This window comes from Cebus imitator, unplaced genomic scaffold, assembly GCF_001604975.1.
Source record: "Cebus imitator isolate Cc_AM_T3 unplaced genomic scaffold, Cebus_imitator-1.0 Scaffold24, whole genome shotgun sequence".
Taxonomy (NCBI): Eukaryota; Metazoa; Chordata; class Mammalia; order Primates; family Cebidae; genus Cebus; species Cebus imitator.
In genome coordinates this window covers 11,135,418-11,157,154 of record NW_016107339.1, presented here as the reverse complement: position 1 = coordinate 11,157,154, position 21,737 = coordinate 11,135,418, and the positions used below count along the sequence as shown (strand labels likewise).

At 43.3% G+C, this 21,737-nt stretch overlaps 1 protein-coding gene across 2 annotated transcripts; it reads right to left on the bottom strand.

Moving 5' to 3' along the window:
- Window positions 1-19,595, bottom strand: TCP11 (t-complex 11). Of its 2 annotated transcripts, none has more exons than XM_037736398.1 (10): window positions 19,462-19,595; window positions 19,000-19,137; window positions 14,742-14,835; window positions 8,312-8,432; window positions 3,945-4,165; window positions 2,669-2,805; window positions 2,190-2,407; window positions 1,921-2,102; window positions 984-1,147; window positions 1-253 (listed from the first exon to the last, which is right to left on the bottom strand). In XM_037736398.1, exons 2-10 carry the CDS (start codon window positions 19,121-19,123, stop codon window positions 21-23), a joined length of 1,494 nt encoding a protein of 497 aa, XP_037592326.1. In that variant the 5' UTR covers window positions 19,124-19,137; window positions 19,462-19,595; the 3' UTR covers window positions 1-20. The 2 variants fall into 2 exon arrangements, with proteins under 2 accessions (XP_037592326.1, XP_017377750.1); XM_017522261.2 differs by having other exon boundaries at window positions 19,457-19,563.
- Between the last annotated feature and the right edge of the window lie 2,142 nt (window positions 19,596-21,737).

Genomic DNA, 21,737 nt, shown 5'->3' with positions numbered 1-21,737 from the left:
AGGGCTCTGAGCCCACACTATCAGACAGACTCCACTTTTGTTTCCAGTGCCTGGGGTGGGGAGATGAGAGTTTTGAGGATCTCAGTGTAGTAGGGACCAAACACCTCCTGATTGTGATGTGTCAAGTTGATAAACTTCTGGCCCAGTTCTGCCAGTTCTGCTTCAATAAGAGTAAGGCCTCCAGGGAGGTCTAACAGAGACCGCTGCACACCAAGAACCAAACAGCATTTGAGAAACAAATGGATCCGCTGATCTGTGAGCAGGAAAAGACAGTGAGAAGGGAAAAAGCTAACAGATTTCAGGAAGAAACATTTCCCCTGCACTCTACTCACCCAGGTTCTAAGTTAACAGATATGCACCAACCTGCCCACTTACCTATAGATAAGGAAATTTGTTTTGTTTGGAAAGGGGGTTGCTATCTTGCTCTCAAGGACAAATATCAAAAACTAGTGTGTCAGTAAATTTCAGACTATTCAAAAGATTGTTTAAGTATCCATCTTAAACAAAAGATTGTTTAAGTTAGATCCTAGTGAGTGAGTGATGTAACAGGAAGATCTTAGACTGATCCTTCAGATGGCTAAGGTAGGAGCAAGCTAGCCAAGCTCATGGCCTCCCCTCCTGGGGAGTCCCTACTACAGGAACATGTATTCCAGCCAAATTCAGCATTAGTTTCTTGTTGGGAGATGTGGGAGATGTCAGATTTCTTGGTGCAGCCAGAGAATGACCTGTAGGCCCAAATGACTTAACCAGGTCAGTTGGATTCCACGCCTAGAAGTCATGAATTTCTGGGTGCAAATCATCCTTAGAACCACAGTCAGTCTTTAAACTGATTTGGATATGACTTCAACCCAGCATTTTGAAAAAACTCAAGGCTAAACAATGACATACTCAATGGCCATGCTTCATGTTGTTAAAGGTTGGGGTTCTAAGGTCAGGATCTATCTCTCCCCTCACCATTCTCACTACCCCACAAGCATACTCACCAATGACACTGCGGACACAGTTCTCCTTCTTGGCAATGTTCTGTAGCTGTCCCATCAGAGATGTTGCATTGTCACTGCTTAGAGCAGCAAGGCCCATATTCTTGAGGCTTTGATGGATTTCCTGAGACACCTGTTCACTCACAGACAGTATAGCTTCCTCAGGCCTAGAACATGAAAGAAAGTATGCTGGCACCCACCCGGTAACCCTGGCATAGGTCCAGAGCCCAGTATGCTCTATACCAGACGCCAGGCCCACTTGAGGGAGAATGTCAGCCATCCTCTCCACCTCCAAACCCCAGCCCCTGGCAGGCTGCAGGGCCCAGTGGGAAGGTACAGTGTCCTCACTGTAACCCTCAAGACACCAGCTATTCTCTATGTGTGGTACAATGTTCTACTTCTTAGCAAACAAAGCAAACTATAAAATCAACTCTGGAAAAGTGTTTAGTTGTATTCTTGAATCCACTCATCATTTCTTAGTCCCATGGACTTTGTTTTTACATATACATGTCTAAGACTTTATTGGGCATTTTCCAGGATCACCTGTCCTACCTCATCATTTATAACTACAAACCTGGCCTTCTGATTCCTCCTTTTCCTCTGGTGTGATGGCCTGCACACAGTGGGATGTTCAATCAGTATTGCTGACCAACTAACCAAGTCCTGGATATATGTGATGACACCAGCCCCGTGTCACCATTCAACTAGATAATGGCCCTCTTGCAGCAAACTATTTTCCACGCTACCTTTTTTGGAAGAAAGTTTCTCCTTTGTCACAAGCCTCATGACCACTTATGGAAAGAAACCAACAATCTTCGTAGATGGTTCCAAAGGGACTTTCTGTGGTTTGTGGTAGACAGTAAGCAATCATTCATTACCTGCCTATGTTTTAAATACCACATTATCACCTTCTACTCTAAAAAAGAACTATGCAGCTTACCTGGACTGAAAGTCTTCCAACAGGGATTTGGTTATGCGTTTCAGTTTATCCACAAACTGGGGTGAGCCAAACAAAACACTGCCAGAAAAACTACTGGACACCAGCAAGACTGAGGCCATGATGGTTAACTGGTGCAACTGGGACTCCAGCTCCTGCAGCCGGGTTCTGTCCATCAGCAGGGTCTGGAACCAGGGAAGAACAGGCTGTCAGGGGAGGTCCTGACGGAAGTCCTGAATACAAAACATGGCAATGCCCCCAGACATTCCTACCTCAGGGAACTCTTCATTTTCAGGGTCCCAGAGAAGGAGGTTCAGGAAGCCCTGAGACAGCACCATTGTGGGGCTGAGAGGCTCTGGGTTTTTGGCTGCCTCGTTAGGAGAGGGGCTGGCCACACTGGAGGAGTCAGAAGTGTCTGGGCAAGTCGGAGGTGACGTGGTGAGATCTGCTGCTGCTTGGGTCAGCCATTTGGTGGTGTGATTAAGGAGGCCTATGACAGGGAAGGGAGTGTGTAAGCATCTTTAGCATCTTCATCTATGAGGCTTCAAGACCAAGGTTCTTTTCAAGATATTCTTGGTCAATAAATAAATGCTTTCAGGGTCTTTCCGTCTTAGATAAATGTTCCTTCTCCCTCCTCTCACCTAATAAGAAACTTTCTAGTCCCAGAAAGAGACAGAGTACTCTGTAACATTATAAAAGTCAGACCCAAGGTAATATCTTTCCCACTCCTGGTCTCACATTAGATACATACTAGGCTGCTTATTGAGGAGTTCCTGGAATTTAGCCCGTTCATACTGAATGGAGTGTTCCTGCAGGTGGGGTTGAAGGCTCTGGATAGTGTAGTTCACCATGTCCATTTTCATCAGGCCCAGAACCTGGAAGATCCCTCTGACACAGGAGGAAAGAGAATATTTATATTAAATGAAACCTAGTAAGCTGGAAACGCACCCAAGGAGTCATTAAATCACTGTATTTTAGAGTTAGGAGGGGCTTAAGAGTAACTTAGTCCTGCCTCCTACATTTTCAGAAGATAACATGTGGCCCAGGACCCAATACCCAGGGTGAGTTAGTGGCAGAACTGGGAACAGCTAAATCTCTGGACCTTCAATCTAGATCTCCTTCACTATGGTCATTCTGTTGTCTCTTAAAAAGGATAGTTAGTGGAAAGAAATACACCACCATGCTAACAATTTTCTTATGCGATTACAGAAGAAAGATTATAAGTGATGCTATTTTTGACTTACTGGGCCAATTTTTTTTTTTTTTTAAACTTTCTGGGTCTTGGTTCCTAGCGATGTGAAATAGGGATGACCACCCATCAATGTCACCTCATAGTGTGTGAACTAGAAGAAGAGAAAACCTAGGAAAGGGCTGGGTGTGGTGGCTCATGCCTATAATCCTAGCACTTTGGGAGGCTGGGGCAGGTGAATCACCTGAGGTCAGGAGTTTGAGACCAGCCTGGCCAATATGGTGAAACCCTGTCTCTACTAAAAATACAAAAGTTAGCCAGGCGTGGTGGTGAGTGCCTGTAATCCCAGCTACTTGGGAGGCTGAGGCAAGAGAATCGCCTGAACCCAGGAGGTAGAGGGTGTGATGAGCCGAAATTTTGCCACTGCTCTCCCCGCCTGAGCAACAAAAGTGAAATTGTGTCTCAAAAAAAAAAAAAAAAAAAAAAAAAAAAAAAAAAAAAAAAAAAAAAAAAAAAAAGAAAGAAAGAAAGAAAGAGAAAAGGAAGGAAAACCTGGGAAAGGGATATTTCAACTTCTTAGAAGAAAGAAGTACGCGCTGTAGTGTCTTATAGCATTATAGAGAAAGGCCCAATCAATCAAGCTAAGGTTAACCAATAGGCCCTACAGGGCTGTCTTTGGAAAAGAAGAGTTAATTGACCAGAGAGAAGAAAAAGATTCTTAGTCAGGTCTTTAGCAGGGAAGAGCTGGTCAAGATAATGGCTATAATCTAGGTCTGGCCCAGCTTTTCCCGGCTCAAGGGCTAAAGCAGATTTTTGGGGGCAGTACCGAGCTTCATACCTCAGTAGCCAAACAGGATCCGTAATGTTTTCTAGTTTCTGCACAGCTTCATCTCGAACTGGTGCACACAGCAAAGCCATCATGTTGAGAACATACTTAGAGAGAGAGGGGACTTTCAAGGCCCCGTGTTCTGCTTTCTCCTTGAGCAAGTCCATGTCCAGAGTTTCTTCAATCTCAATTCTTAGGCGGTTCTGGCGTGGTAATAGCAGTGATAGCAAGATCTGCCCAGGAAAGAAAGTCAAAGGAGTTGATCTGTTTAGAGCCCCAAACTTTACCCAATGGGCAACCCCTTTAAAGACATACCAGCCTATGTTTTTTAAGGATCAAGAAGTTGGTTCTCTGTATTTCCCATGGAATATTATTTATCTTTGTTTAGAGGCCAATGACAATTCAAGGCTTAAGGGTATCAATTACAGGAACCGTATATGATTTTCTAGGAAGAATGAGATACAGAGATGAATAAAATAAAGGAGTGTGTTCAAAAGACATACAGGGTACGATAAATATAAAATACCCACCATCACATAGTGATGAAGTCTCTTAACTTTAAAATGTAGGCATTTTTTAGATTATTTTACTTCAAAGGGCAAGGATGAAATAGGCATAGGAGCTGTTTCAAGTCACTGAAACACCCTAGTAACCCCAAAAATAAGTTACTGGTGAAGAGGGACTCTTATTCATCCCTGTGCTTCTGTAACACAGAGAACATGGCGGGGGCTTAGGGGGTAGGGTTCAATGAATATTTAATTGAATAGGATATGGTGTTGTCATAGCGAGATCTCAACTGTTTACCTTCATGTTAAACAAATAAAATCAAAGCTGCTTCATAGTATCTATTTTAATTGCTAAGCTCTGCCATTTACCAGTTTGGAGCTTCTCAGCTCCAAATCTACCCTTCAGTGCCTACTCTGCAAAAATGGAGCCAGGCCCTTAAATTATTTTTCCTTTGCTAGCTGACATAATGTTAGATTTTGTCAAAAGAGGGTGTTAAAAAGAAACTGCAAGAGAAAAGGGCCTTCCTTCCTGGCTCTGGTATACTCCTCTCAGCAAGCTCCTGCACTGTGGAAGCTTCTCTTTGTTCAAATTACTGCATGGTTTCTGTCTCTTGACCGGACTCTGACTGATAAAAAGTTGGTACCGTGAGTGAAGTTTGAACTCAGATAGTCATATGTCCACTGGATCTGATGACCAGGAAGTATCAACTACTTTAGATGCCTTAGAAACACAAGCAAACTTAGGGATAGCAGATGATTCCCACAAAAATTCAGGGGCCTGTCACTTCAGTAAAGTTTCTAGAGTTTCAGTGGTCGGGAGCTTTTCAAATGATCCCCTCCAGGGTGAAAGGCAAATTGCTGTACCTGAGCCACCCACCATTTTCAGAAAAGGCATAACACTTAGGTCTTTGGAATTTTTTTTTTTTTTTTTTTTTTTGAGAAAGAGTCTTGCTCTGTTGCCCAAGCTGGAGTGCAGTGGCATAATGATGGCCTCCAACTCCTGAGCCCAAGTGATCCTCTCACCTCAGCCTCCTGAGTAGCTAGAACTACAGGCACATGTCACCATATCCAGCTGTTTTCTCTCTCTTTCTTTTTTTTCTGTAGAGGTGGGGTCTCACTATGTTGCCAGGCTGGCCTCAAATTCCTGGCCTCAAGCTATCCTCCAATCTTGGCCTCCCCAAGTGCTGGGATTATAGTCATTAGCCACACTACACCTGGTTCTACTTTTTGGATTTTTTTTGAGACAGGGTCTCGCTCTGTTGCCCAGGTTGGAGTGTAGCAACATGATCACAGCTCACTGCAGCTGCCACCATCTGGGCTCAAGTGATCCTCCTACCTCAGCCTCCCAAGGAGCTGGGACTACAGACATGACCACCATCTGCAGCTAATTAAAAAGATTGTTTTTCAGCTGGGCACAGTGGCTCATGCCTGTAATCCCAGCACTTTGGGAGGGATCCTCAAGGCAGGCGGATCATGAGGTCAGGAGATCAAGACCATCCTGGCCAACATGGTGAAATCCCGTCTCTACTTAAACTTAGCCAGGCATGATGGCGGGTGCCTGTAGTCCCAGCTACTGGGGAGCCTGAGGCAAGAGAATCACTTGAACCCAGGAGGTGGAGGTTGCAGTGAGCTGAGATCATGCCACTGTACCCCAGCCTGGTGATACTGTGAGACTCTGTCTCAAAAAAAAAAAAAAAAAAAATTTTTTTCTAGAAATGGGGGTTTCACTGTATTGTCCCTGCTGGTCTTAAACTCCTGGGCTCAAGCAACTTATAACCCTCATTGGCCTCTCAAAGTGCTAGAATTACAGGCCTGAGCCACTACAGCCAGCCCCTTTTTGGATTTTTGAGGCAACATACACTACATTTGTGTTTGTTACTTTCACATTCATTTGAGTGATTTTGATTTAGTTAGAATCACTCACGTTTACCCATATGTTGCAGGGTGTTGGGGGGGTGCTAACAAACTACAGCAAGAGTAGGCTCTGCAGCAAGTTTAGACTATAGTACAAGCCACTCTACCATTTGGGCCTTATGATCCTGCAGATCCAATGACACTTTTAAGTGTCCATAGCAAATAAGGGTGCTGCACAGCACCAATAAGAGAACCACACATGGACCTTTAGAAATTGGAAGCAAATCTATCCCTTCTTTACTGATAATTATTTGCCTTTTGAGAACGTTTCTTGGGCCTTGGCAGAAAGTAAATGTCTCAGGCTCTTCAGCAATGAAGGTTTGGGTCACTGCACCGGATAAAGAACCCCAACCAGCTGAAGTTCTGGCCAAGGACAAGGGAAATATGGAATGAATGAATAGTGGAAGAAGGAAGCCATAGATATCAACTATAGCCTTGTAACCAGTTATGGAAACAGAACTATAAATTTTATCTTTGCTTACTATATGTATGTTTATTTGTATAGGCCAACATTTTGTTCTTCCTCCTTCTTTCCATTGTTATTTTATATACAAGTTGTTAGAAGTTAACTTTATGATTTAGCCTTTAGGTAACAGAACATTCAGTGAAACTGGCTGAATTTGAGTGATGGATAGAGTAACTATTTGGGCCATGTCTCCTCAGTTGGGGAGAAGATAAATAATAAATACCTAGCTGTCTTGTAAGAGTTCTTTTCAGGAATTCAAATGTGTATAGAAGAGTGCATGTAGAAGTTGAGTAGCTATAGGGGTGGAATGTGCCATTTATCAATATATTGCCTCACAGATCCTAATCCATTGTTCTTTTCTCTGCTCTGTGAAAATGGAGCTAAATTCTTTCCATATCTTTCCTTTTCCAGATGACACATTTTAAGCTTCATCTGTAGAAGATGTTACTTAGTGTTTAGTGCTAACATACTGCCATAATCCTAGCAGCTTATAGCAACACATACATTTATTATCTCAGTTTCTGTGGGTCAGAAGTATAGACGCAGTTTAGTTGGGTCTTCTGTTCAGGGTCTCACAAGCCTGCAAGCAAAGTGCTGGCTGGGCTGCATTCTCATTTGTAAACATGACTGGGAAGATTCTGTTTCCAAGCTCATTCAGATTGTTGGCAGAATTCACTTCCTCACAACTGTACACTTGAGGGTCCCAGCTTCTTACTGGCTGTTGTTTGGATGCTAACTCCAGGTCCTAAAAGCCACCTGCAGTGCCTTGCTATGTGGCCCTCCCGGTAGGCAGTTCGCAACACAGCTGTTTGCTTCTTCAGGCCTAGCAGGAGAATCTCTCCCTCCAGTCTCCTAAGACAGAGTATTATATGATGAAATGTTATCATGGGAGTGATATACCATCACTTTTGCCATATTGGCTAGAAGTGGCAAATCTCATCCACTCAAGGGGAGAAGATTATACAAGAGTGCAGAACATTGTGATCACCTTAAGGTATGTCTGCCGCATACTAGAAAGACATTGTAAAAGGCAAGAGCTTTTCTTCCTGGTTCTGGTATGCTCACTCAGCAGGCTCCTGCAGTACACAGCTCCTGCAGCATGAACAGCTTCTCCAGTGCTTGGCTCCTGCAGTGTACTGTGGTCAGCAGCATGCACAGGCCAGCAACTTCTCATGGAATAGATACACCTTTTCAAATGAGGTCCTTGGGTGGCCTCTCTCAGCCGTAGGGGTATGACAGATGCCCTTTATATATGATGTTCAATAATTCTTAGTTCTCTTTACTCTTAGTAGCCAAGTCCTCATTTCTCCTATTCCCTGTTATAATAATTTTATATTAAACGCTCCCTGCTGAAATTACTGTGCAATTTCTGTTTATTGCTTAGTCTCTGATTCATGGACCATGTTCAGTTGAGATTTGCTAGCCACTGACATTCTAATGAGCTGGAGATGTCTAGAAACTTTACATTTACAAACGGAAGGTCAGTCACTCACCTCTTTAATTTCTTTCAGAAGTTCAAGAGCACAACTGAAGTCAGGGGGAGTTGCTGATAGTTGCTCTTTAAGATGGTCCCAAAAGGCATTGTGCATTGTCTCCTTGACCTTGCCTTCCAGACTATAAGAGGGTTAAATGAGCAGATTATTGTCTCAACCCCAAAATGGTTACAGTGTCACAACCTCCTAAGCCCCAAACTGAGTTTGCTATGGTAAAAGACCATTATAATAACAGGGAAAGGCCAGGAACTATGTTGGAACTGCAGCGGAGTTGAACAAGCAAGGGTTAGATTTGTATTTCAAGGGCAATCGTAAAACCTCTCAGAAGGGCTCCTTGTAGTTCCAGAGCAGCCCTCCCTCTGCAGTAGGAAGAACCCTGAATGGAGAGAAGTCATGTGGACTTTTAGTACTGACTGTGCACCTAGCCTAGATATATAACTTGATTTCCATTTGTGTATATACAAAGCATTGAGCTAAATGGTCTTTCATTTTCTTATACTCCTGAAATCTAGGAAAGGATCCTTCTTTGAAAACACCAAATGTCCACAGATATGTCCAAATCAGCATGTCTAAAACTATATTCATTATCTTTCTCCTCCAAACTTGCTCCTCTTGTAGTCCCAATTTCCGTGGCACTACCATCTATCTAATAATGGCAGCCAGAAAGATCAGCCTTTCTTTTCCACCTTGAAAAAAACACAAGGAGCAAAGGAAATTTGTTTTATCTTTTGAGACAAGGTCTCACTCTGTTGCTCAGGTTGGAATGCAATGGCACAATCAAGGCTCACTGCAACCTTAACCTCCCAGGTGCAAGCAAACCTCTTGCCTCTGCCACCAGAGTATCTAGGACCACAGACATGAGCCACTGTGCCAGCTATTTTTTTTTTTTTAATTTTTAGTAGAGATGGGGTCTCGCTATGTTGCTCAGGCTGGTCTTGAACTCCAGGGCTCAGCAATCCACTTCCCTCTGCCTTCCAAAGTGCTGAGATTACAGTTGTGAGCCATTGCACCCAACCAAGGCAATTCAATTTAGAAATAAGAGCTTTTCAACAAATCATGTTGAAACAACTAGATATCTGCATTAAAAAAACAAAAACAAAAATCTAAACGCAGGCCTTAACCCTTCACAAAAGGTTAACTCAAAATGGATCACAGACCTACTTGTAAAATACAAAACTGTAAAACTTGTAGAAGATAACATAGGAGGAAATCTAGGTAACTGTGACCTTGAGTTTGGCGATTACCTTTTAGATACAATGCCAAAAACATAATCCACAAAAGAAAAAAACTGCTAAGTTGGACTCATTAAAATTAAAAACTTCTGCTCTGTGAAAGACACTGTTTAGAGAACGAAAAAACAAGCCACAGACTAGAAAACAATCTTTGAAATACACATCTGATAAGGCTATGTATCCAAAATATACAAAGAACTCTTAAAATTTGACAATAAGAAAATGAACAATCCATTAAAAAATAGGCCAAAGACCTTAACAGACATCTCACCAAAGAGGATGTACAGGTGGCAAATAAGTGTATGAGAAGACACTCAACGTCATTTGTCATTTGGGAGTTGCAAATTAAGACAACAAAAAGAAAAAAGACACCACTATATGACACCTATTAGAATGGTCAAAATCAGGAAACTTACAACACTAATTGCTGACGAGAATGTTGAGAAACAGGAACCCACATTTACTGCTGATCAGATATAAATGATACAGCCAGTTAAAGGCAGCTGGGCAGCTTCTTACAAAACTGAATATACTCTTATATATGATCTGGCTATCATGCTCCAGGGTATATACCAAAATGAGTTGAAAGCTTATGTTCACACAAAAACCTGCACACAAACGTTTACAGCAGCTTTATTCATAACAGCCAAAACCTAGAAGCAACAACAATGTCCTTCAACTGATAAGTAAACTGTCCATAAAATGGAATATTATTCAATGATAAAAAGAAATGATTTGGAAGGCTGAGGCAGGTGGATCACTTGAGGTCAGGAGTTCAAGACCAGCCCGGCCAACATGGTGAAACCCCGTCTCTACTAAAATCACAAAAATTAACCAAGCATGGTGATGTACACCTGAAATCCTAGCTACTCAGGAGGCTGAGGCAAGAGAATTGTTGGAACCCAGGAGGTGGAGGTTGCAGTGAGCCAAGATTGCACCACTGCACTTTAGTCTGGGTGACAGAACAAGACTCCATTTCAAAAGAAAAAGAAGGCTGGGGACAGTGGCTTATGCCTGTAATTCCAGTACTTTGGGAGGCCAAGGCAGGCGGATCACCTGAGGCCAGGAGTTTGAGATCAGCCTGGCCAACATGGCAAAACCCCATCTCTACTAAAAATACAAAAATTAGTGGTGGCATGTGGCTGCAATCCCAGTTACTCAGGAGGCTGAGTCAGGAGAATTACTTGAAACTGAGAGGCAGAGGTTGCAGTCAGCTGAGATCATGCCATTGCACTCCAGCCCGGGTGACAGAATGAGACTCCATCACAAAAAAANAAAAAAAAAAAGAAAGAAAGGAATGAAAAGAAAAAAATGAGCCATCCAGCCACAAAAAAAACCATAAAGGAAACTTAAATGAAATAACTAAGTGAAACAACTAATTGGAACAGGGTCCATATTGTAGGATTCCAACAATATGACTTTCTGGAAAAGGCCTCCTGAGCAGCTGGGTTTACAGGTGCACACCAACACGCCTAGCTCATTAAAAAAAATTTTTTTTGGTAGGCCAGGTGCGGTGGCTCACGCCTTTAAATCCAGCACTTTGGTGGGTGAATCATGAGATCAAGACCAATCTGGCCAACATGGTGAAACTCCATCTCTACTAAAAAATACAAAAAATTAGCTGGGTGTGATGGTGTGTGCCTATAGTCCCAGTTGCTCGGTAGGCTGAGGCAGGAGAATCACTTGCACCCGAGGCAGAGGTTGCAGTGAGCCCAGATTGCACCATTGCATTCCAGCCTGGTGTCAGAATGAGACTTTGTCTCAAAAAAGAAAAAAAATTTTTTTTGTTTGGTAGAGACAGGGTTTTGCCATGTTGGCCAGCCTGGTCTCGAACTCCTGACTTCAAGTGAAAGTGATCCACGCACCTCAGCCTCCCAAAGTGCTGGGATTACCGAGATGAACCACCGTCCCCAACTCCCTCCCATCATCATCTCTTAAAATTAACTAGTCTCCCTCCCTCTAGTCTTGTTCCTTTATAATCTGTTTTCCATACTGCCACCAATTCATTCTAAAAGCAATGCTTTTTCTAAGATGTCACTTTTCATGACATTTCATTTAAAGTCCTTTGGGGGCTCCCCTATCACCAGCAAGATAAATGGCTTATGTTACCTTATATCATACTGCTCTGCCCTCTCTCTGCAATGTATTTTCTTCTGCCTTGTAACGCCTTGTGCTCAGCCACAGCAAACTGCTTGTGAAGAACATATCATGTTCTACCACCTTTCTCTGCCTCTGACATGTTGTCTCCACTACCTGCTGTAACCTTTCACACCAAGACCACCTGGACAGCACTTATTCAACATCCAAGACTCAAGTCTTCATAGGCCAAATCTTCCTCCATAGGCAAATCTTCCCTGATCCTCCATAGGTAGCTGAACAGCTGCTATTAAACTCTATATATGCACAGCCACAAGGGAACTTATCAGACTAATCAATCATTTTCTATTATTCAACTGTCTTCCCTACAAAAGCTTCTTGACAGCAAAAACAATGCCTTATCTATATCTATCCCTAGCCCCCAGCATTTTGCCTGTGACATAATAAGGACTCAATAAATGCCTGGTAAATGAATATCTGAGAATGGAATTTCCCTTAGGAATCTACAATTGTAATTAATATCATCCTATGAACCTAAGGTAAAGCCAACTGCCAATATGAGTCACCTCAAACGATTTCAGCCTTTTTCCAAACGTAATTTTTATATCAACATACTTGGAAACCCAGCTCTGAACAGTACTATTTCTCTCACTTCATTTTTTCCTCTCTCGTTTCTTCTACCTGCCATACCCCTCTATCTCCCATGCACCTGCAACTCCCTCACCACCACCCTATCACAGACCTTATTCTCCCAGTTTGTTTTCTCTCCTCCCCTGTCAGCAACAAACATATCTAAACAGCGAGAGAGCAGCTGGGAGACCCTCGTTTGGTGAAAACCTGTTCTCAGAGTTATGCCCAGCATGGAAACTTGCTGGCACCAGGCAAGAACAGATCAAAGGAGCATGAAGACCAGAGGAGCAACATGTGATGGAGAAAGGCCATTTAGTAACAGATGCCCCGCAGTGGCCTTCTGATAAAAGCATTTAAGGATCGCAAATGAATCACAAGTTGTCATTATTTGTCTCTTGGTGGGAAATTAGAAAAAATTTATTTTTAATTTTTAATTTTTTTTCTTCAGTCTCATTTGTGATAGAATATTTAAAAAAAATTTTTTAGAGACAGAGTCTTGCTCTGTTGCCTGGCCTGCGGTGCAGCAGCACGATCACAGCTTACTGCAGCCTTGACCTCCCTGGCCCAGGTGATCCTCCCACCCCAGTCTCCTCAGTAACTAGGACTACAGCCATGCATCATCACATATGGCTAAATTTTTTTTTTTTTTTTTTTTTTTTTTTGTAGAGACAAGGTTTCACTATGTTGCTCAGGCTACATAGTGACCTCAAGCAATCCTCCCATCTCAGCCTCCCAAAATGCTGGGATTACAGGCAATAGCCACTGTGCCTGACCAAGAATTGTTTAAAAATATAAAATCTGACACTGAAATTTACCCACTTAATTGTCAATAAACCAGCAGAGTCAATTCAATTCATACTTACTGAATGGTTCTTCTTTACCACAATGTCACTATAAGAATAATAAAAACAAAGCCTGGTGTGGGTGAGAAAGCATTCTTTATCAACAGAGTTCAGATTTTGATAAATAAGTTAAACTGAATTTTGAACCTGGGGGAAAAAAAATCCCAACAGTCAAAACACCACTAACAGAAAAGCTTTATCTGTGCCTATTTAGTATGAAGCCACTTAAAAGGATAGCTGATAGGAGCTATATGGTAGGCAGCTGACAAGATGGCCCCAAAGATCTCTGCTTCCTGATACAGTCATCCCATGATATCCAAGAGGGATTGGTTCCAGGATCCCCCTCAGAAATCTATGGATGCTCAAGTCCCTGATATAAAATGGCATAGTATTGCATATAACCTACACATATCTACCCGTAAACTTTAAATCACCTCTAGATTACTTAAATATCTAATTCAATGTAAATGCTATGTAAATAATTGTTATATTGCTTTTTAAATGTGTATTATTTTTATTGTGTTATTTTTAATTTTAGTTTTCTAATATTGTCTATCTGCAGTTGGTTGAATCCCCAGATGCAGAGCCAACAGATATAAGAGCCAACTGTATTCACATCTTTGTGGAAGCCTCTCCTGGAGTGTGGGCAGGGTCTAATGACTCATTTAAAGCAAAAAGAATGTAGCAGAAGCAATGGATATCACTTCTGACATTAGGTAACAAAAAGACTGGTTTCTGTCACGGGTACCATCTCTCACACACACCTTGTTCTCTCCCTTGGAGGAAAGCCAGCTGCCATGTTTAGAGCTGCCCTATAGAAAAGTTCACGTGGCAAGAAACTGAGGGAGCCTCTGGCCAAGAGTCACCAGACTGATTACAACTCATAAGAGACTCTATGCCTGAGGCATACAGTTAAACCATGCCCATATCTCTCATCCACAAAAACTGTGACATAATGAATATCATTTTGCTGAGCACAGCGTCTCATGCTTGTAATCCCAGCACTTTGGGAGGCTGAGGTGGGAGGACTGCTTGATCCCAGGAGTTTGAGACAAGCCTGGCCAACACAGTGAGATCCCATCTCTAAAAATTAAAATTAAAATTAAAAAGTGAGGTAGGAGGATCACTTGAGCCCAGGAGGTGGAGCCTGCAGTGAGCTATGAGCATGCCACCGCACACCTGCCTAGGTAACAGAGTGAGACCCTGCCTCAAAACAAACAAAAACCAAAAAACCCACCCCAAACGAAAAAATGAAATGTTATTTTAAGCTGCTAAATTTTGGGGCAATTTGTTATGCAGCAACAGGTAAGAGCTACAGGCTGCTTCCTCCAAGTTTCTCAGAGAAGATCTGAAATCCACACTATTTAATCCAACAAATGCTGCTTTGGTTTATTTGCTGGCTAAACAACATTTGCTTCTTGATCTTCTTTGGTACTAACAACTTATTACTCTTCTGTTTAAGTTGTTGAGACCTCTTGGTTTAAATACTGATTGTATTATTAAATAAAAATGCTTCAAGTCTGATCTGAAGGTACTTAGCTTAGAGCTAAGTACCTATGAGCTAAGTACCATTAGAGCTAAGTACCTATGCCTCAATGAGTAACATGGAGAAAGAAGAAGAGTCTATACCTGCTTGGAGGTAAAACCTTCTCTTCCATGTAATCATGATTCATCCCAATCTCGTTGCTCAGCTTGGAAACTTCATTAACAGTTTCTGTCAGACCTATGACAGAAAGAACTGATGGTGGACAACAACGAACCCATGCAAGTCTGAATTTCTATTTTATTCAGAAATTCACTCAATCTAATAGGCCTCAAGTTTAGATTCATCAAACTGGTCTTACACAGACTCACCCAGCTATTCTAGTGATTTATGTTTCCTGCACTCTATGCCCCACAACAGTGCTAGAAACTTTCAGAATAAGTAGTCCAATATTGGGGGAAGGTAGGACAGAGAGCTAGTTTATAAAAAGCAGGAAGTGAAACAGATGGAAAACTTTTCTCTTAAAGAGTAAAATCGTAACAGCAAAGAAACAATAATTTGAAATTTGCAAAAAAACCATTTCTCTAAGTATTAAGATTCCACATTCCTTTTCCTGCCTCTGATGCTACACATGATGAAAGCTAAATTCTCCCTAGAGATAATACTCAGATTTTACTGAATAGTGTCAAAGTCATTTGGTCTTCTAAAGCAGTAGCTCCCAGATTTTAGGATTTCATAGACTAATAAAATTTCCAAAAAGATTTTAAGCAATTGAAAACAGCTTTGCTAACTTTTTATTTTGCCTACTATGGACAGTGAAACAAGCAAGTAACAATCCATCTACCACCACCAAAATCATCATCTCATCAAAGAAAAGATAGTTTAATCTCCAAAAAAAACCAGAAAGAAAATATTGTCAAAATAAAGAACAGTCCTTTAAATCGAATTAATTTAGCTTTAGGAAAACTCATTACAATATCTTTATGATTTCATTTCACTAAATATTGCTAAGAATTTTGTCATAGACTAGCACAGGCATTTGGCAACCACTGTTAAGTTTTTAGTACAGACCTATAGTACAGCTGATAGCATTCACACATAATAGGTATATCTGGCAGTTACAATGATTACTTGGTGTATAAAATGAAGCTGTATACAATCAACAATATTTTATCTTATTTTATCACTCTCTTCTGATGAAGCATCACGATTTTTCACAGAAAATTATTTGGCTCCAAGATGTGGAGGAGATATAGATGAACAGAGATTGGCCATGAGTTGATCACTGTTGAAGCTGGGTGATGGATAAATGGGGGCTCACTCTATTTCATGCGTATAATTTTTCTACAGTAAAAATATTTGAAACGTAAAAGGAAAAATAAGGTTACTGTAGAAAAGTTACATAAGAGAAAGCCCTTGCTCTTAGATACATGATGAAATATTTAGAGGTGAAGTCATGACTTTGCATCTCACCACAGTTCAAATGGCTTTTATCCAAAACACAGACAATAGTAAATGCTGGTGAGGATGCGGAGGAAAGGGAACCCTCGTACACTGTTGGAGGGAATGTAAATTAGTACAACCACTATGAAGAATAGTTTGGAGGTTCCTCAAAAAACTAAAAATAGAACTACCGTATGATCCAAAAATCCCACTACTTGGTATATACTCAAAATAAGGGAAATTAATCTATCAAAGAGGTATCTGCACTCCCAAATTTATTTCAGCACTATTCATGATAGCCAAGATTTGGAAGCAACCTGTGTCCATCAACAAACAAATGGTAGATATCCACAATGGAGTACTATTCAGCCAAAACAAACAAAACAAAAAAACCCACAGGATCCTGTTATCTGCAACAACGTGGATAGAACCAGAGGTCATTATGTTAAGTGAAATAAGTCAGGCACAGAAAGATAAACTTCACATGTTCTCACTTACTTGTGGGAGCTAAAAATTAAAACAGTTGAACTCAGGCAGATAGAGAATAGAATGATGAATAACCAGAAGCTGGGAAGGGTAGTTGGGTAGGGTGTTAGAGGGTTGCAGGGAAGCACGGATGGTTAATGGGTACAAAAAAATAGAATAAGATCTAGTATTTGATAGAACAACAGATTGACTATAGTCAACAATTTAGTTGCACATTTTTAAATAACTAAAAGAATATAGTTGGATTGCTTGTAACACAAAGGATAAATGCTTAAGATGATGGATACTGCATTTATCCTGATGTAATTATTACACATCATATGCCTGTATCAAAATACCCCATATACCTGATAAATATATATACCCACTATGAAACCACAAAAAATAAAAAAAGAAGTCTGGCCAGGCGCGGTGGCTCAAGCCTGTAATCCCAGCACTTTGGGAGTCCGAGGCGGGTGGATCACGAGGTCAAGAGATCAAGACCATACTGGTCAACATGGTGAAACCCCGTCTCTACTAAAAATACAAAAAAAAAAAAAAATTAGCTGGGCATGGTGGCGTGTGCCTGTAGTCCCAGCTACTCAGGAGGCTGAGGCAGGAGAATTGCCTGAACCCAGGAGGCGGAGGTTGCAGTGAGCTGAGATCGCGCCATTGCACTCCAGCCTGGGTAACAAGAGCGAAACTCCGTCTCAAAAAAAAAAAAAAAAAAAAAAAAAAAAAACCCAGCACTTTGGGAGGCTAAGGCAGGCAGATCACCTGAGGTCAGGAGTTCGAGACCAGCCTAGCCTCGACCACGCCCCCTACTAAAATAAAAAAATTAGCCAGGCATACTCAGCTACTCAGAAGGCTGAGGCAGGAGAATCACTTGAACCCAGGAGGTGAAGATTGCAGTGAGGTGAAAACACGACATTGCACTCCAGCCTGGGCGACAGAGTGAGACTCCATCTCAAAAAACAACAAACAAACAAAAACCAACAACAAAAATTAACTAATGACGTTGCAATTTTAAACGGGGGAGAGAGAAATACACACACAGGGAGACAGAAAAAGCAATATGGCAGAATATTACAATGTGGGCATTCATTGTATTTTTTTCTTTTTTACTTTTCATCATCAGATTTAGAATATTTCAAACTAAGTTAAGGGGATTGCAGACCTTTACCAAAAACCCACTGAGTCCCTTGCTTAGGGCAACATAAAGGCGCACTGGACCTTAAGTGGATGCTTGAAGTTCCCTTTATTTCTGCAGCCTCTTTGAAGTCTTTAGTTCCAGCCAAAATGGCAAAACACAATCAAATATGGAAACAGACTCACTGCTAATTCACTAATGCTAAATGAGAGCTAACAGAAAATCTTCAGAAGGGGATTGAGCTACAGCAGCTTATTGAGGGACGGAAGGAAATACACACAGAAGCACTTTCCAACTGCAGCAAATCAAAGTTCACAGCCTGACTCAAAAAGACTGTTCTGTTGCTCAAAAGTAACACAGCACTAAGCAACTCCAACACAGCTCTAAAATTCAAGAAGGAGGAGAGCTCAAAATGAAATTAGAGATAAAATTTAACTGAAATAGATTTTAAAAACCCAGATCCCCAAGACAAAGACATTTTCAAGGAATGTAACCCAAGTCAACCTAATATACAAAATTTCAAATTATTTAAAAAAGAAATTTGATTATTCATTTTACTGAGAGTTGTTTCGTATAAGGATTCACTTAAATAGACACCTCAAAAACTTAAATTGTATTTACAAAAAAAATGGACTTTTCATCCTTCATCAAGGGTCACAGCTGTTGCCATTCTGTTAACCAGCAGCGACGCCCTGTGGCCACAAGAGAAACGAATCTAACTCAGCCGCAGAGTTTCAAACTAATTTTTCGCATTTCAATAGTCAAGAATTTTAGCTCAAGTTGTTGCATGTGGACAGCTCTTCAGTTTGATGACTAGTTACGTTCTCTGGAGATTAAAAGAAATAAAGCATGAGTTCCAGTGAGAGTGTACCTACCACGAAGCGTGGAGGAGACCCTGTGCCCCAACATGAGCACAAAAGAACATCTACTACAGAACCGAGCTGGAGACTCAGCCCAGGACATTCCTGAGTCAGCAAAGCGCTGAGAAAACCCAATTCCCGTCTGGGATCGTTCGTGTTCTTTAAAATCAACCCCAGATCTGCCATTTCCCCCTACATATTCAAAATACAATACAAAGGAGGGCTTTGAAGCAACTCAGTCTCAAATCTCGTCAGATTCAAGCAATCACGCTTGGGTCACTTCTTTCTCCAGGACCAAAAATTCTTTGAAGACCTCTGGTCAACAGGGGGCCTCGGGCCTATAAGTAAAGGCGGGTGGGGGAGAAAAGGAGAACAAACAAGAGATGGACGGTGAAAGAGAGAAAAGTTGGGGAATGGGGGGGTCTGCGGACACCCCCACACTAAGCAGCCCCGAAGGGGCCACACTGACCGCCGTCCTGGACCTACAGGGAGGGGGGTCCTCGGGGCCGCTCTTGTCTTCCTGGGGGAGTCCTGAGGTTTCCGGCTTACAGGACCCGCCCTCTGAGTCACCAGGGTCCTTCGGGGGCGCACTCTCCTCGACGTCCGGCATTTTGCTGATGGTATCTGGGTGAAGGAGAAAGGCGCGTTGTTGGCGTCTGGGAAGGGGCTGGGGAGACCCTGGGGCCCCACCTGGGGGCGGCGGGAAAGGGGGTAGCGGCTTCAGGGTCTTCGGGGTGCTGAGGGGCAGACAGGGGCAAAAGAGCCTGGAGGAGCGGGAGTCGGGAATGAGAGAGAAATGGAGCGCCGGACCTCAACGAGGAAACTAAGGCCACAGAAGCCCCGCGCAGGGCGGGCCGCGTAGGAAGGCCCCTTCCTCCGCGGTGAGGCGGACTCCTCCCTAGAAACGCCGCCGCCAGCCGGCCTCCGGGTCCCAGCCGTTCACCTCACCTCCTCCTCCCCCGCTGCGGGGCGCCCACTGGCGCCGGCTCGGGCGGCCTCGTGCCTGGCGCCCCGGACCGTACCACCGCCGCGGGGCGGCGGGGCGGCGGGGAGGCGCGCGCTGTGGGAGAGGCCGGGGGTCTGAGAACAAACCGCCGCGGTCGCCGGGGCAACGGGGCGGGGCACGTGCCGCCCGCCAGGGCCGGAAGCGGCCGGCTCGTGCGTCGCTCCTGAGCTCCCAGCCAACCAAGCCTCGAGCAGGTCGCTCGGGCCGCCCCTACAGGTCAGCTCCCGCCCCTCAAAAACGATGGCGTGGAACTGCTGAGACGACGTCAGAACAAGCTTGGGGCTTTTCTCCAGCCTGGGCAGACGAGAAGCGGAGTCACACCCCAGGGGTTATCTCCACAGCGTGTCCTCCGCCACCGCAGCAGGGGCGCAGGGGTCGTGCGCTCTTCCGTCACGTGTGGGAGCAGCGGAGGAGCCGCCAGGGCTGGGGCCAGGTTCTGCCCACCGTGGTTCCCGCGCGTGGCCGCCCTCCGGCTCCTGGGCTCTAGCCCTCACCTTTCTTGACTCTTGAGTCTACTCGGTCGCCCTTGCAGTGATGTGAAGACATGGAGTGCCCCCGCCTGAGAAAATGGAAAGGAAGCATTTCCACTTCACCTGCTCGTGTCCCTCTTTATTACTCTGTCTCGACTTCTTACCGTAAAAGTGTACAGTAACAAAGCAAAAGATGAAAGTATTACGGTAAGAAGCCGAGTGCGGTGGCTGATACCTGTAACACCAGCACTTTGGGAGGCCGAGACGGATGGTTCACCTGAGGTCGGGAGTTCAAGACCAGCTTGACCAACATGGGGAAACCCCATCTCTACTAAAAATACAAAAATTATCTGGGCGTGGTGGCAGGCCCTATAATCCTGGCTACACAGGATGCTGAGGCAGGAGAATCACTTGAACCCGGGAGACGGAGGTTCAGTGAGCCGATACCGCCCCACTGCACTCCAGCCTGGGTGACTAAGGGAAACTGTCTCTCTCACACACACACAGAAGATACTACGGTAAGAAACTGCCTTGACTGAGTTCTCCTTAACTTTGCCTTGGCCAGGCGGGGTGGCTCACGCCTGTAATCCCAGCACTTTGGGAGCCTGAGGCAGATGGATGACCTGAGGTCAAGGGGTTCAAGACTACCCTGGCCAACATGATAAAACTCCCTCTCTACTAAAACAAAAAAGTCAACTGGGTGTGGTGGGGGGCACCTGTAATCCCAGCTATTTGGGAGGCTGAGGCAGGAGAATCACTTGAATCTGGCGGGGTGGAGGTTGCAATGAGCCAAGATCGTGCCACTGCACTCCAGCCTGAGTGACAGAGCGAGACTTCGTCTCAAAACAAAACAAACAAAAAAACAAAACCTTTGCCTTGTTAGTGTGGATGTGTGGATATTTCTTGCACAACTCATGGGTTTGGGAGGGGAAAATTATAAAGAGGCCCAAGAAGATTTGTGCGTTAAAAAAGTCCATTCCACTTTGAGGCCCAGGCAGATACGAGGAGAGTGGCCTAGCAAGTTACTGTCTATCCAGAGTATCTCAGACTCACCCATACCAAACCTGCCCCTTCCTCCTCCTCACCCTCTCCTGCTGTTTGCCTCAGGGATGCAACTGTGAAGCGGCCACCCTTCACCCTAAACCCACCGTAAGTGTGAGGAAGTTGCATGGTGACTTCTTGAGCAAAGAGTTCAATGAAATATGATGCTTCCTTATTACATAGATATTTAGGATGGGCGATTGATTTCTCTTTAAAAATACAATTAGGGAATAAAATAAAAATAAAAATTGGCATTTTTATTTCTGGGAGAAAGCTTCCAGAATGACACCAGTTCATTTCCCCCACAAAAATGGCATTGCTGTATAACTCCCTACTGATGTCTGAAATTCCTCTAACAATTCTTTCATATACATTAAATTGTCTCTTTAAGTGTTCTCTTAATATACAAATTCTCTGGGAGGGTCAGTGGGAAGAAATAACAGTCCAGGAGCAAATGGTAGTGGGAGTAGGGGGGGAGGGAGGGGACCAAAGCCAGAAGAAGAGGGAAAGGAGGTAGCAGAGAAAGACAAAATTAGTTTTCCTAGGGTCAGCCCAGGTACAGCATTTCATGATCTTTATCGTTAATAGTCATCAGAACTAACCAGGCAAAAGTTAGAGGTTGAGGGGAGTAGAAAGAGGATGTGAGAGATAAGCACGTTTTCTCTTTGGGGTCTTAGTTAATAACTGATTTTTGTGTAATGATTTAC